At 38.7% G+C, this 16,210-nt stretch overlaps 1 protein-coding gene across 2 annotated transcripts in view; it reads right to left on the reverse strand.

The window, feature by feature from the left end:
* The window catches only part of tcea1 (transcription elongation factor A (SII), 1), a 32,502-nt gene that overhangs the window by 9,983 nt on the left and 6,309 nt on the right, over positions 1-16,210 (reverse strand). For both annotated transcript variants that reach the window (XM_042332153.1, XM_042332154.1), the window contains 2 exons: positions 13,957-14,019; positions 11,857-11,962 (listed from right to left, as the gene is read on the reverse strand). In XM_042332153.1, the coding sequence (XP_042188087.1) occupies positions 11,857-11,962; positions 13,957-14,019 (169 nt within the window). The remainder of the gene's footprint in view (positions 1-11,856; positions 11,963-13,956; positions 14,020-16,210) is intronic.

The following is a 16,210-nucleotide window of genomic DNA, read 5'->3' on the forward strand; positions in this document are numbered from 1 at the left end:
CGTCCTCTCTGCTCCACCATCAGCAGCCACGCTATGCCCCGAAACTTTGGAACACTCCCCACAATCCCTCCATTTTACCCTCTTCTTCCCTTTTAGACCTTCTTCTTGAACCGTGCTTAAGGTCACCTCCCCCGTACCCCCGGCTGGCGTCAGGCTCCACCACTGTTAAGTGCTCCGAAACGCTGCCCCGTGTAAAGGGCACTATATAAATGCATGTAGTTGCTGCTGTTTTCAGGGCCTTGGGAAGTCCTCCCGATGTGAAAGGTGCTCTATAAACTTAATTTTATTGTTGTTGTTGTTCATGCTTCACAATACCCAGGAAGTGCTGATGACTGCTGTTGTTCACGCAGGAAGTGACGACTGGCCAAACTGGATGTTGGCTATGTTATCGAGCTGCTTTATAATGCGCGGCGTGAGGTTTTGGACCCAGAAACCTCATAAAGGGGTTGTCCTGTATAAATAATAAACTTGCATTGAAATAGCAACTTTCATGTAAGATAAATGTCTCAAAGTGCTTTACAATATAAAATTGATTAAAATGAAAATGAATATTAACTTGTGGCAGCTAATCTGTGCTAGCAATGTTCCAAACAATGAAATCAGTAGCTAATTAATTTGAATAACTTGGGAATACAAGCAAAGTTAAACGGAAGACCCCATGTTTCCTTTAAATAGTAACAATATTCAAGTGGTGTTGAATGCACCATTTCCCATTTAGGGACAGCACATTGCTACAATACCGTGTGAATGTGACGATTATATTCTCTGCACCTGCTCGTTATTGCTATAGTCATACTGACCAATTGTACCAAATTTTACACAATTGTGCTTTTCAAAACGTATAGTGCCTGACGTTTTTAAAGTCTGGCTATAGCCTTATAGACATGAGATACAGACTACTACCATTTGTTTCAAAAGATCCATTCTTTATCAAGTCTTAGGTCTAGCAGGTCATATTTATTACTAAAGAGTGCTATACACATTCCATTCGACTTGCTATATATAATGGCATTAGCTCAAATTTAATAAACAATCTACTTTGGCTTTGGCTCAGAAGCAGGAACTAGTTTGGTAGATGGGAAAAGAATAAGAAAGCCAAGCAAACTACATCCCCAATGGGGAAAGATGTCAATTAGCAGAAGTACAAAATTAAGATTTGCACAAGCTTCAGAATTTTCAAGAAGACATCCCCGACTGGTACCAGACCATAAGAACATAAGAATTTGTTAGGCAAAATAAGACTAAGATCCATTTAGTTCGCTTTCCACCATCCTGGCAGTCGCTTGACATGTTTTGTCCCTAACTATATACTGTATTCAGAGATACTATTTTCTAGCAGAAATTTATCTAATTTGTTCTTAAAACAAACAACATTTTCTGCTTCCACTGTCTACCCAGGGAACCTGTTCCATAAATCTACTCACTCACTGAAGTAGTGTTTCCGCAGATTTGTTCTGAATTTACCCCCCTTCAATCTCAGGCCGTTATAGAAAGTTATACCACAGTAGGAGGCCATTCAACCAATTGTATTAGTGTCAGTGCATGTTCCTCCAATGAAGCAATCTATCCTAATCCCAATTCCATGCTCTTTCTCTGCACCATTTAATACCTTCCTCCGTGTCTATATTTGATTACTTTTTACATGCTCCAATTGCTTCTGCTCCAAATCCACCCCTGGTAAATAATTCCATAATTCTACGGTAACCCTCTGGGAGAATTTTTCCCCCAACACTTCACTTTCACACTCAAAATTACAATCCTAAATTCACCCCTTGTACTCAAAACAATTGCCAGCCGCATTCCCTGTTACATTCGTCTCTCAAATCCTTTGATTATCTTAAACACCTTTGTCATGTCTTCCTTTAATCTTCTCTGCTTCAAACTTCTCCAGCCTTTTCCTATAGCTAAATCTTCTCAGCTCCAGCATCATCCTTGTGAATATAGCTGCATTCTCTAAAGCTTTGATATTTTTTCCCATAGTGCAGCTCCCAAAACGGCACACAATGGGATAAGATTTACAGCTTTCCTTATTTAAAACCGTCATACTACCAGTGACACTATCAGTGCATCCCTCCAGGTAAGAGACTGAAGGAGCTGAGCCCATTTACACTGGAAAAGAGGAGGTTGAGGTGGTATTGATAGAGGTCTATAAAATTATGAGGGGTTTTAAGAGTCAATAGGGAGAAGTCATTTCCACTGTTTGGTGAGTCAGTGACTAGAGCGGATTAATTTATGATAATTAACAAAAGAGCAAAGGGAGGAAATTAGCAGGATTTTTTTTCACAACAGTTGCTTGGATATCCTGCCAAGTATAGTGATAGAGGCAGAATCCATATGAAGAGAAACAAGTTAGATATCTAAAAAAGTAGTAATGGTATAAGGTGAAAAGGTAGACACGTGGACTAAATGGATTGCTCTTTCAGAGAACCAACAAAGAAGGCCAAGTGGCCTTCAGACCGGTGCTGTGAATTTCTATGCTTTAAGTGGTTGCTTCCTTTCCAGATCCCAAAGACCTCAATTATTTGAATTTGAGTTGGGCGATATTGATTTATAAATTTGGGGTTATGCATTGAAGTTTTTTTTTGTTAGGTATTTCTTTCCCATCGTTGACCTACCAGGGAGAACTGGAAAGTTTTGCAAAATAAAAAATTGCCCACCTCAAATTTAAAAAAAATGAAAGATACCAGAAAAGATGGACAGACTTTAAGCCGTTTTTTTATGATAATCCTTACATCTTTCAGAAACACACTTATGATGGTCCGAGGATATAAACATGCTTTTAGCAAGAGTCAGATAACCAATTAGTTTGCATTTGGATTTAACAAGTACTACATCTTAATATATAATGTGCAGCTTTGTGCTAGGACAAATTTAGATTTAGCACTTAAGAGTCCACTAGAAATTATTAATAAGATGTAAATGTGCAAAGATTATGCATCATAAAACCAATCCTACCTAAAGGCAAAGACCAAAAATAAAAACATAGAGCCTCAAGACTTCAGAGGAGCAAATTGTATGAATGTGAGATAAGTCCTGGGAAGATTAAGTGGGTAGCAGATTGAGGATAGCTGCAAGGACATATATATATGTGATATTATATATATATCTATATATTGGTATTATATATATATATATGTATAAGCTAAGCGGTAAGCAGTATGCCAGCTTGAAATATTGGAAAAGGACAAATTTGTTAAACTTCTAGATCCAGTCAATCTAGCTGTGAAATTTATAACGCAGTAGATTTTAGTGAAGCACGGATTAGAACGAAAATGAAAGCATTAATTACTGTCAAGTATAGTGAGTGCTTGTGTAGGCAAACACAGCAGCAGTTTGTGGGAGCAAACTCCCGCCAACAGCCATGAAGTGAATGAACATTTAATAATAATAATAATAATCCTTGCATTTGATATCACGTCATTGAGACGTCTCAAAGCACTTTACAGAATATAATGTAAAAGTGGATTGACTGGGTGTTTTATGGGCAAAACGTGGCTGCTAATTGCTGGTGTCCCACAAACAGTCATGGATTGAATGACCATTTTTCTTTAATCTGGAGGACCAATTAATTTGGTTGTCCAGAACACTGGCAGAAACTCCCTTCTTGTTTTAAAGTGTCGAGGGATCTTTAAATTCCATCTGAGAACAGGCTAACATCAATGTGTTTTAACAACTCATTCAATACATGGCATCTCCAATAATGCTGAAGTATCAGCCTAGACCAGTGATTTATGACATAAATCAAGAAATATTCAAACAAGAAAAAAATATTTTGTTGGCTGACCATGAAGTTTGATCCTGACATGACCCCCCACAACACTCTGATCAGAGACAAGAGCCCTGACAACCAAGCCAAACTGAAACCTAAAAAAGATTCAGGTCCAAATCCTTTACTGTCCAGAGGCTTGGGACGTTCTCCCAACATGAAAGACGCTATACAAATGTAATTTTATATTGTACTTTGCCGTATTCATTAATTACAATTGAAGGGAGCATTACAATGTTTGTAGGAATATCTAGTTTAGCAGCTCATTTCCCTCCCATTAAATGCTACCATTTCGGAACTCTCCTTGCAACAGGGACCAGTCTAATATGTTATGGTATGGAAACATGTGGGATTTCGAAAACAATTTGATTTATATGCAGGAAGTTAGCACTTAGGATGAGCTGAAAGTCAAAATGGAGGTGTCTGAATCAGGAAAGTGCAGGGCCAGCTGAGCACACAGCAGTATCGAGCAGGTACTAATATGTCCCAGTTCAGCTACCTCCTGTTTTGCCTTCAGACTACACAGAGTACTGGCTTCTATGCAAATAAATGGATATGTTCCAGGGCACATGATCCACCACTGCTATTATACTGTACAATCCCAGAGCAGCTCAGTGCAAATAGAGACCCAGGATGGCAGGTCTCTGCTTGAGGGTTATTGTCTTGCTTAAGCAGAGATGAGTATTGCTCATTTTGTGGAGTACTTTGTTCTAACAGCATTCTACCTAGACTTTAAGCATGCCTCGTTATAATGTGTTTGCTTATAACATGCTGTGGACTCTAATATTTTCATTTTGTGCTGTGGGGTTTGATATTTTGTTACCTGGAAATCAAAATCCCATCATTGCATTTCAAATCCAAGTAATAGCAACGCAAGAGCAGCTAGCTGGCTTTCTGTGCGATGAAGACACCAACCACGCAATTGGTGACGTCGTGACCTGGTAGCACTGTTTGTGCCGGCATTTTGTGGACCTCAACTACCACGTTATAATGGGGTTATCTTGTATTGGGTATTTTAACCATAACAAGGACCCAAAAATCCTCATGGAAATGAATGAGAAAATACAGGACCTGTACTTGAGGACTGAAGGACAGCAAATACTCTTCTACTATTCAAAAACAGCAAGAAATTAGTGGACATGTATATATTGCAATGTAAGTCAGATTGTTAGCATTTAGAGATCTAGACCAACAAAGTAGTCTGGCTAAGGATGCATAAAACCAGCTAGTCTAGTGTCCGAAATGGAGAAAAATGTACAACAGCATCTTATACGATGCTCTCAACGTTTACCTAACGAGCATAGAGATAAAAATGCGTAGTAAGCACTCCTCACAAATTTACTGGAATTTTCTTGGTCTGCAAGGCAATTAAATTAGGCAATTAAATTAGCAGACAAGGGATATACAAGTTTTTTGTATATTTTTTTTCTTATTTTCAGAAGTATTTAATAAAGGCCTTTATACATTGCTTGAGGAACAGCTGATAACACTCCAAACTTTGATGGGGATGGTAATCGGGTTGGAGTTCCACCTGGGTTAGGTATATTTGCATGTTTTGGAGGAGGGTACTTTGTCCATTATAAAATTTATGGATGACAGTAAACTATGTCGACACTATTGCAATATAAGGGAGATTGTTAACATTTAGAGAAATCTAGACCAACAAAGCAGTCTAAATAAGGAGGGTTTTTAAATGGAAATGATGCAGACCAAGTATAAATGGAATGCATATTGTAAGAGTGAACATGTGTCACAATGAATCAGTGCCTACAAGTATCTGAATGACTGAAAGTATAACAGTCAATGTGATGTTGTTGTCAACAAGGTTTATCAAATAGTAAGATGTGCTGTGAAGGCATTTGATTCATAAATCAAGCCAGTTATTTTAAGACTGAATAATACATTGCTAAGGGTTATACCTTAGGCATTGTGTGCATGTTTTGTATTCTTAATTTTCAAAGAAAAAGATTCAGAGAATAATATTTTGGGAATTTACAGTTCCAAATTATGAAAGTTAAAAAAAACCTGAGTTTATTTCCGTTGTAGGAGCACTGAGAAGCGGCACGAACAAAAGTCTCCAACATAAAGAGAAGCATGGATAGTTACTTAACAGGAGCATAGAATTCAAAGACAATTTTGTACACAAGTACAAAATTAACAAGCTTCAAGAAATAATAATCCTTGCATTTGATATAGCACCTTATCACGTCTTCAAGACGTCGCAAAGCGCTTTACAGAATATACTATAAATTGAATTGACTGAATTTTTTTGTTGGCGAAACACGGCAGCCAAGTGCCCACAGCAGTGACCCACAAACAGTTGTGGATTGAGTGACCAACTTATTATTTATATATATTTTTGAAGGAATTATTACCCCCAGAAAAGCGATCCACCAATCAACTAACAACCGGGTTCCTACTTATTGCTAGGTAAACAAGAGGCATGTGGAGTAAGGAAACTTGCCCAACGTTTGGCCCTGCCAGGAATCTATCCCAGGTCTCTTGCTTACAAGGTGAGTGCTCTAACCACTGAGCTACAGGATTCAATAGAGGCTAAAGTTTAGTTACGTTTTCTTCCCAGAATTCAAGGTATATGAAATAAGACTTCCAGCAAAGTACACTAGTTAATGCTCTGCTGATTAACCAGTTTAAATAATAGCTGGATTAATATCTGGTTAAGAATCGACTTGAAAGCTCGAATGATAAACATAGATCTAGACAGATAATCAAATATTGTGAAGAAAACTATGCTGGGACTGTGGAAAGCAACTAGTCAAGGCTGAATAAATAGAATTGCCGAAGACTGATACTCCTGTGCTTCACTAAACTATCTCAGGAAGTCATTGCAAGGGGAGAAATTTCAAGGAGCTTTACCTTCTTGAAAGTGTTTACCTGTGGTTTAGCCACCTCTTCAGGGGATTTAATAAGTTGGGTAGAGTCCACGATAGGGCAAATAGTACATGGTCTGTGAGGAACGGGCTTGATGGGCCAGGTGCCCTTTTCGCGTTCCATATTCAGTATGTTTTCTGTGGGTTTTTAAAAAAGAGCAAAATCATTGATGCATGGGATTTTGTTTTTTTTTGAAAAATTCACATTCTTGCAACTAGTTCCCTTAATCTCAACCTTATTTTCCATTTACAATAAGGTTAATGGTTCTGAATGGATTTTCTAGCATCAACCATTCAAATGAATCCTAGCCTCAAATTCTGGTCCACAAACCAAAATGTCAAGTGTTCACATTTTTGAATTATCCACTGATGTTCAATCAGATCTTCAAGTCAAGATTTTTTTAAAGAAAATGACAGAAAACTCAACTGCAGGTAATTCAAAAATAGTTAATTAAAAACAGAATATTGCAACAGGCATAACTCCATATCCACCCCAGATACAGTTTGCCTACAAACTAAGGTCACTACACTCTCCAGTATACCTTGTGAAGCACTTTGAGACATTTTCCAATTGGAATAATTATAATTATTTTGTTCTCCAGATGCGAAATGCATTATATCAATTGAAAGATTTTTTTAAAAGCGTCTCATATGCCCTTTAAGGATCACATTTACTTTGTAGATTTCCTGACAGGCTTTCTATTACATTAGAAATCTAGAATTAATTTTGAACACAATTATTCTACAACTCTTTCAGAAGTACAGAATCCTAGAATATTAAACAAATCCTATATTTTTTAAAGAAGTAATCCTTCCCTATCAGTTTCTCCTTCTGCCTCTGCACTCTCACGTGCATTGTTCCTCAGGACTCTATCCTCCTTTTCCTCATCTCGCCCTTGGTGATATCATCGACTGGGATGAGGATTACTTTCAAGGCACACAGGTAACACCTAACTATCTTTCTGACTCTACCCCGTCTCCAGAACTACTGTCGTTCTGACAATGACTGCCTGTTCGTCTTCAAGCTTTGGATGAGCCTGAACTTTCTCTAAACTCAACGGTGACAAAACTGAGGCTTATCCTGTTCAGCTCCCGCCATCGCCTCTTCACTTCAGTCAGAACCCTTTAAACTCCTTCAAAACTTTCATCCAATCACTGACAAAATCAGCTTTCCTCCTTCTCCGCAACAGCCCATTGTTTAAAAATCAATAAATGAGAAATGTTATAATATATATTATATATATATCATATATACAAGATTGACCAAAAAGTCATGGTACCATTACAATGTCTAATAAGTCTTAAAGAAATTATGATTTTTTTTAGATAATAGGGTAGTTATCACGATTTTTTGGTCACCCTGTGTGTGTGTATATATATATATATACATATTTTATTTATATATATGTATATATTTCTTGATCAAGTCTTTTCCTGTCAGAAAATCTACAAAGTAAATCTACAAACGCATAGGAAGCTTTAAAAAAATCCTTCAACTGATATAATGCCTTTGTATTAGAAGTATTATCCTGTGTCCAGTGCTTTGAGATGATATTCTGCTACATAAATGCAAGTGATTTTTCTTGTCATTATTCTTGTTATAATGCTAAAATGTTTACAAGTCTGGAGTCTAGCTAGCACTGAACCTACTACTCTAAAACTCCCAGCTTTTCATTAATTAAATATTAAACAAGAACTGGGGTGACTACTTGCTTTTATTTCATAAAGCAAGTGCTGACCTGCAGTCAAGACACACAAACTGCACCATACATCTTATTCCCATATCTCATTAACTCTGCTTATGTCCTTCAAGCTCCATACATTCTCTACCTAAAAATCCCCAACTACGTAACTCTATTCAGCCCGATCAGATCTGTGTCCTTCTATGACTCATCTTCTCTAGTTTGCGGTCAGGAATTACCGTGATTTTTTCACTTGTTAGAAAAAATGGACACATGGCTATGCCAACCTCTACACTTCAACCAAATAAACTATTATCCACAGTGGTATCATACTGTTAACGTAAATCTTTCAGTCACATTATGCAGGCTAGGATAATTCCAGTTCATAACAATGATCCTATTCTTTAAACGATTGTAGGAAGAGAGAGGAGAAAAGAAAGGGAAAGGAACTAAATTCTAGCATAAGCAACTGCGATAAATAATAATAATCCTTGCAGTTGTGATGTCATCCGCAGACACGGGGTAAACTTCCAGATGTATGCGGATGACACACAAATCTACTTTGTCTCCTCCAGTACCAACTCCAGATCCGGCAATGTTCTATCAGCATATCTGGCAGATATCAAGGTCTGAATGAGTGTAAACTTCTTGCAACTGAATATGGACAAGACGGAAGCCATACTCCTTGGCTCTCATCAACGTCTTCATCCTGCAAATCCAAACTCCTCAACCTTCCTGGGCTCTCCCTCAGACTCACCGAACCAGTGCGCAATCTAGGCGTCCAGTTCAACCCTCAGCTGTCCTTCCTCCCCCACATCTGGTCCCTAACCAGGACCACCTTCTTCCACCTCCGACACATTGCTCGCCTCTGACCGTACCTTACCCTAAATGCAGCCGAAAACCTTGTGCATGAGTTTGTCACCTCCCGGTTGGATTACTCCAACACTATCCTCGTCGGTCTCCCCAGCTTCGCCATTCAAAAGATTCAGCTCATTCAAAACTCTTTTCGCCCGCATGCTGACCAGGATCAAGCTCTGAACCCACATCTCACCGGTTCTGGCCAAGCTCCACGGGCTCCCCATCACCGAACGGATTGACTTCAAGATTCTCACACTCATGTTCAAATCCATTCACTCCCTGGCACCTCCCTACTTCTCTGACCTCCACACTCCCCAATCTACCACCTGGCACCTCCCTTCGACTGGGACCAGCCTCCTGCTCGTTCCTCGCACCTTCCACCCCAACATCGGAGACCACTATGCCCCAAAATCTGGAACACTCTACCTCAATCCCTCCGCCTTGCCTTCTCTCTCCCCTTTTTTAAGTCCCGCCTGAAAACTTTCCTCTTCGACCGTGCTTACGACCACCTCCAAACCCCTACCTCCCCAGCTCGGAGTCAGGCTCCATGACTGTTAAGTGCTCTAAGGCACTACCCTGAGTGGAGTGCACTATATAATTACAAGTTATTGTTGCATACAGCGCTTTATCATGTCTTCGAGATGCCTGGGAATGAAGGACAAATTGAAGCGGGGGACTTGTTTTGGTCAGCTGGGAGTCTGGTAACCAGTAGCAAACTGAGAGTTCCACTTTTATATATGTGTAACTTATGCATGGAAATTTCACTGGATTTGAAATGGAATAAGCATTCTTTCCCTGAAGTACGCACATTGCTCACTTAATTCCAGATAGCACTTGGTGCAGATTCGTAAGAGTCAAAGCTAAAACTTCATAGTTCATCACTGAAAGCACTAATCTGGCAAACTCCCTGCTGCCTATCCAGCTAGGACCACCAAGAACTTGGCTTTCAGGGTTATGAGCTGAGTAAGAAGCCTTGATCCCAGTGGCATAAGCAAAGAATGCAAAAGCAAAAGCAGAGTTATAGGTAGAAATGGTAAATTTTATGCAGCAAAATTTTAATTCTGATGGTATTTTCCATTTTCTATCTTATTGGCTTGATGCCCATTCCATATTTTTGTCCAACTGGACTTTTAACATGAAAATTCTTCCTCTCTAAAATTTTGAACAAAGACATATGTTTCGAAGCACTGAAATATTGCTTGTGGTGCTTATATAAAGAATCCACCAAAATACAAGAAAGAACAACATTTTGTCCCTTGGTCACTAGATTTTTCTTCCAAAATAGTTAACAAGTACACTTCAAAGAGTTGAATTAAAATTTTAGGGGAACCATAATCCACCTCCAGGGAATTAACATAAATGAGACACTAGGCAAATATATACAAATTATGACCAATCACATTAGTAATGCCTGAAAAAACACAACAGAAGAACCAATTGTGCATGCAGGTGATCATTACACAATACCTTTCTATTTTTACATGGAAGGACACCCGTATAGAACTGTAAGAAAATTGCTCTCTCCCTCCTACTTTGTTACATAAAGTTGTACACAATCCAAAATGCACTTTAATTATCATAATCTGTATTTTCACTTCTTTCTAAATCAATGTGCCTCTGAGTTGTACTTTTTTTTAAACCTTTTTGAAGGATTGCAATAATCGTTATCACTCTTGTACATTCTCAAGTTCCAAGTTCAGAGGTGTGCCTGTATTTAAGTAGTTCACTTAAGTCACTTCTTTGAAGTCTCAATTACAGTATTTTGAAAAAGCATGCAGTGTGGCTTTCAGGTTAAATGTCTTTCAGCCCATTTATTTTTAAGGTATTTTGAGATATACACACTCTGTTGTCACTTCAACCTAATGTGTAACAAAGAAGCTTTCACGACTATGTGGTAGCGTTTCACTTCAACACTACATACTGCATAACCACCGATAACCTTGCTTATGCAGGCAGATCACACCCAGCTCAACTACAGAAGAGGTCTAAGAAGCAGACATACAGTATTACATAACAAGAATGGTTAAGGAATGAATTAGAGATGTATGCAGTTTACCGGTTATTTAAGGTGAGTTCTATACTTGATAATACCATCCACGTACATAACTCAGAAGCTCTGTGTATTTGCCCATGATCATTCTTTATGTTTGTGACATGAAACTAGCCACCTGAACAACAACTGGGATTTATAAAGCGCCCTTCACATGGGGTAGTGTCCCGGAGCACTTGACAGTGGTGGAGCTAGGGGGAGAGGGAGGGAGAGGTGGGGGGGGGGAGATGACCATAAGCATGATCAAAAAGGAAGGTTTTTAGACGGGGACACTTGATACACTGAACATGACAAACATTTGCACTTCAGAGATACAACATGGTAACCACTGTTTCAACTCAACCATACCCCACCTTTGGTAAAAGATATGCCGGATGAGTTTGGATCACTTTAGATTTCTGCATCATATGTTTAATGTGCAACACATTTCCAAATTCCAATAGCAGTTACTACTTTGTTTGAGGAAAGACAGGGAATTCATGTTTTCGACTCAACCATTCCAACAAGATATTGGAGTGCAATCTGTACTATATTGAAGACGTATAAATTAACATCCTCACTACGAATAAACCATTGGTAGCGCATTAGCAGGACTTCAGTTTACTCTCTTACCTAAGAGCTTCTTCCAGGATTTAATGAGGGACTTTGCTAAAGATATGACGTCCTCTTCTTTACTTTGCTTCCTGATGGCATTTACAGACATTCCAATTCGGGTAGACTACAAAACAAATTAAAATGCATTACCTCAGACTTGTTAAGCAACCAGTTACAAATATTAATAAAGACAGCTTCATTGCTGACCTTGTGGATAAAGGCAAAGTCCAGTTTAGTATGAAAGAAATGAGAAAATGAGTGGATTGCAACTTAAAAAGTGCAACAAGATCTGAACTAGAATTGAATATTGATGGAACACTCAAGAGAGAAATTCGGTTTCTAAAAAAAGGATAATAACGGTTACATAACTAATATATAAGCCATAGACTACCATGTTATTCAGGTGGTGGAAAGCAATCAATTTTTAACTAACCGTGGTCGCCAGTCCACTTTAAGACTGATTCGGTGTAGATTCAGTTCTTCACTGCCATGTTAGCCAACATGGAGCTCATTTTCATTAAATCCATTAAATAATACAATATTACATTTATATAGACTTTCATGTTGGGACACTGGTCTTTGATATGCTCCAAAACAAAAACAGAAGTAGGGCCAAGTAGGCCTCATTAACCTAGGTCCCAATCTGTTCCCATTTATGCATCTCCCAGAGCGAACTCAAAGATTAGAGACTCAAATTTCCACCTGGCTTTAGTCTTTAAAAAAACTAAAAGGGAATCCTGTTCCTCTGCCAGGCTCATCCTCTCCCAGATGACCATAAAATATTGAAGGAGGACCCATTGAAAAAGTTTTTTTNCTGGAAAAAAACACTGTCCAAATTTTACTAATTATATTTACCTATGTTAATATACATTCTTAAATAAAATTACATCATGGTAAACCATAAAATGTAAGGGGAGGATCTGATGTGAGAGTTGTTTATAATCTTTGATTGAACCAGAAAGCGAGACCCCCAAATACTCCAGTGTGATTAGACCATTGGATGTAAACACTGTGATGTGGATCCTTCCTCTACCAATCTCTGAAATTACATACCAGTTTCTGTAGAATTAATATCCTGCCACCTTCTGTTTAGTTTTAGAATTGAACTCATTGTGATTTTAAAGAATTCACTGTGACTGAAAAAGGTTCCCCTGGGAAGCAGAAACATTACTGACATCTCGTGGCATAAACTGCAGGGAATCCAATGTACATTACTCAGATCTTGAATCGGTATCATGCAGCAGAGCGAGAGGTCCACACTGGACTTAGCTTATGCGAGGCAAATTTTATGATGGTGAGGCACCATTAACCCCATCAATTTCCAGAGGTGCATTCATTCCATTATCTGAGGAATTTGTTTGCAATTCACCACAAAGTTCAACTACACTGGCCTGTTTGTTTATTAAAGCGATGCTCCCCATTTAAACACTACCAAAAAAAAAACTGGTGAACAAACATCCATTCTACTTGAGTTAAAACCCGCTGTTATTTGAATGTGAAGTAAATTGCCTTAAGAACATAAGCGCCTTTCACACAGAAAGAATGAACATCTAAAATTGCTTAAGTATGTTGGGGTGGGGGGGAGAAAGAAGAGGGAATTAAGGGTAATAACAATAATAATCCTTGCATTGGATATAGCGCCTTTTGAATTTTGACTGTATATTTTGTGGGCGAAACATGGCAGCCAATTGCACACATCAGTGTCCCGCAAACAGTCGTGGATTTAGTGACCAATTTATTATTTTTTCTTAAAGGAATTATTCCCCCCCGGAAAAGCAATCCGCCAATCAACTAACAACCGGGTTCCTACTTACTACTAGGTAAACAGAGGCGTGTAGAGTAAGCAAAGTTGCCCAACGTTTCGCCCTGCCAGGAATCGAATCCAGGTTTCTCTCTTGCGAGGCGAGTGCTTTAACCGCTGAACTACAGGTCTCCGGATGATGAAAGAAAGCACAAAGGTACTGATACACTGCTGGTGTTCAATGGCTTGAGTAAAACACCACTAGATGAATGTATAAACTGTAAACAAGTAATCAATAAAAATGCAACATTTTAGCTCCAAAAACTGCTGACATGCTTTTCACAATTGTCCCAGTTTTTACACCATGGGGAACGTACCTGCAATAATTCCAAACTCATAGGAATGTTCTTTAGCTCCCTCAGCAAGTCCAAGGCTCCAATCTGTAAAAGAACACAAATCTCTCAGTTTCTAATAAGTTACTTTTAAATAATATTGTTGAAGTAACAATGTGGAAAAGGAAGATATCCTTTTTCCCACCCAGGTATGGTTAAAAAAATAACGTAACCTGAAACAAAGTGTAACTTAAGTTATCCAGTGGATTTGTGAGGCACCACTCTAAATCCATGTTAATAGTTTTAGAGCCCTGAGGTTTTTAGATGAGCATTGACAGCATTCAATCTAATGCATCCAATACTCTCAAGCATTTTTATTAATTTATCTATAACTTCCAGGTTCATGTTTCTTTTAAAACTATAAAGCAGAACTTCACCCATTATCTTGAGGATCCAAGAGTGAAACACAGGACATTTACTTGCAGATTGTAGGCCATGTCCAATGCGTGTTCTCTGCTCGCCATGTAAATCATCCCTTCTTTTAAGTTTTTTCATGACACAAACTCTTTTGATCACCTTGTGTCTGTTTCCTAAGCAAACACAAAGCTCTGGAATTTGGCCATTATGTTTATTTATGAAAAACGATATTAAAAAATTATTTAATACATTGGGACTACCACCTCCTGATCTTGCATAATACCCAAATATTATAATACGTGTAGGTTTATAATGTTCGAAACAATATTCCCACATCAGTTTTGAAACAAAGAAAATAAGTCCAGCAAATTCCTACCACTAATAATCCTAAATTGGATACTCTGCGAGGTGACCCTCAGCCTCAGTATATTTCAGGGCAACTGCTCCCAGCAAACAGGTCTGTGAGGCTTTTCAGAGAATATTCTGTACACTGTACATTGATGCCATAAAAAAACAAATTTAAATAAAACCTGGGACACACTTGAGGGTTATGTACATGGTGCCACATTAAAGGCTGTTGCGTAAGATTAGAAACCATGGAATTAAAGGCAATATATTAGCATGGATTGGAGAGTGGCTAACAGGAAGAAAACAGAGAGGAGGGATAAACAGGTCCTTCTCAGATTGGCAGGATGTGACTAGTGGAGTGCTTGAGTCTCAATTATTTTAGTCTATATCAATGGTTTAGATGAGGAAATAGAACTTAACATATCTAAATTCGCGGACGATACGAAGATAGGTGGGAGAGTAAGCTGTGAGGATGACACACGAAGAATGCAAAGGGAAATAGACAGACTGGGTGAATGGGCAAGAAGGTGGCAGATGGAGTATAACGTGGGGAAGTGTGATGTTATTCACCTAGGTAGTAAAAATAGAAAAGCGGATTATTTTCTAGAGGGGGAGAGATAAGATAGTGTTAGTGTTCAAAGGGTGTCTTTGTACACCAGTCACAAAAAGCTAGTATGCAGGTACAGCAAGTAACTCGGAAGGCTAATGCCATGTTGGCGTTCATTGCAAAAGGGTTGGAGAAGTCTTGTTGCACTTGTCTAAGGCCTTGGTGAGACCACACCTAGAATATTTTGTGCAGTTTTGGTCTCATTTAAGAAAGGACATAATTGCCTTAGAGGGGGTTCAGCGTAGATTCACTAGGTTGGTTCCTGGGATGAAGGGGTTGACCTATGAGGATAGGTTGAGTAAACTAGGCCTATATTCCCTAGAATATAGAAGAATTAAAGGTGATCTTATAGAAACCTATAAGATTCTTAAGGGTCTTGACAGGGTAGATCCCATGAGACTGTTTCCCCTGGTTGGAGTATCTAAAACTAGGGTTCATAGTCTCAAGGTTAAGGGTCAGCCTTTTCGAACTGAGTTGAGGAAACATTTCTTCACTCAGAGGGTAGTGAATTTGTGGAATTCTCTACCCCAGAAGGCTGTGGATGCTCAGTCTTTGAACATATTCAAGACTGAGGTTGATAAGATTTCTAAAGGATAGAGGGATTAAGGGATATGGGGATATGGTGGGCAAATGGAATTAGGTTACAAGATCAGCCATGATCTTATTAAATGGCAGGGCAGGCTCGAGGGGCTGAATGGCCTATTCCTGCTCCAACGTCTTATGGCACTTATTTGAGTTTTTCCCAATGTCTTGGCCAACAAGCCCCCAAATAACATTTGTCATTCACTCTATGGCTGTTTGTGGGACATTGTTGTGCACAAATTGACTGCCTCATTTGCCCACAAAATACACACAAACACTCCACTTTGCAGTATACCCTGTGAATAGTTTGAAACATTTTGATAACATGATAAGGGATTATATCAA

Source organism: Callorhinchus milii, unplaced genomic scaffold (genome assembly GCF_018977255.1).
Source record: "Callorhinchus milii isolate IMCB2004 unplaced genomic scaffold, IMCB_Cmil_1.0 Scaffold2, whole genome shotgun sequence".
Classification (NCBI taxonomy): Eukaryota; Metazoa; Chordata; class Chondrichthyes; order Chimaeriformes; family Callorhinchidae; genus Callorhinchus; species Callorhinchus milii.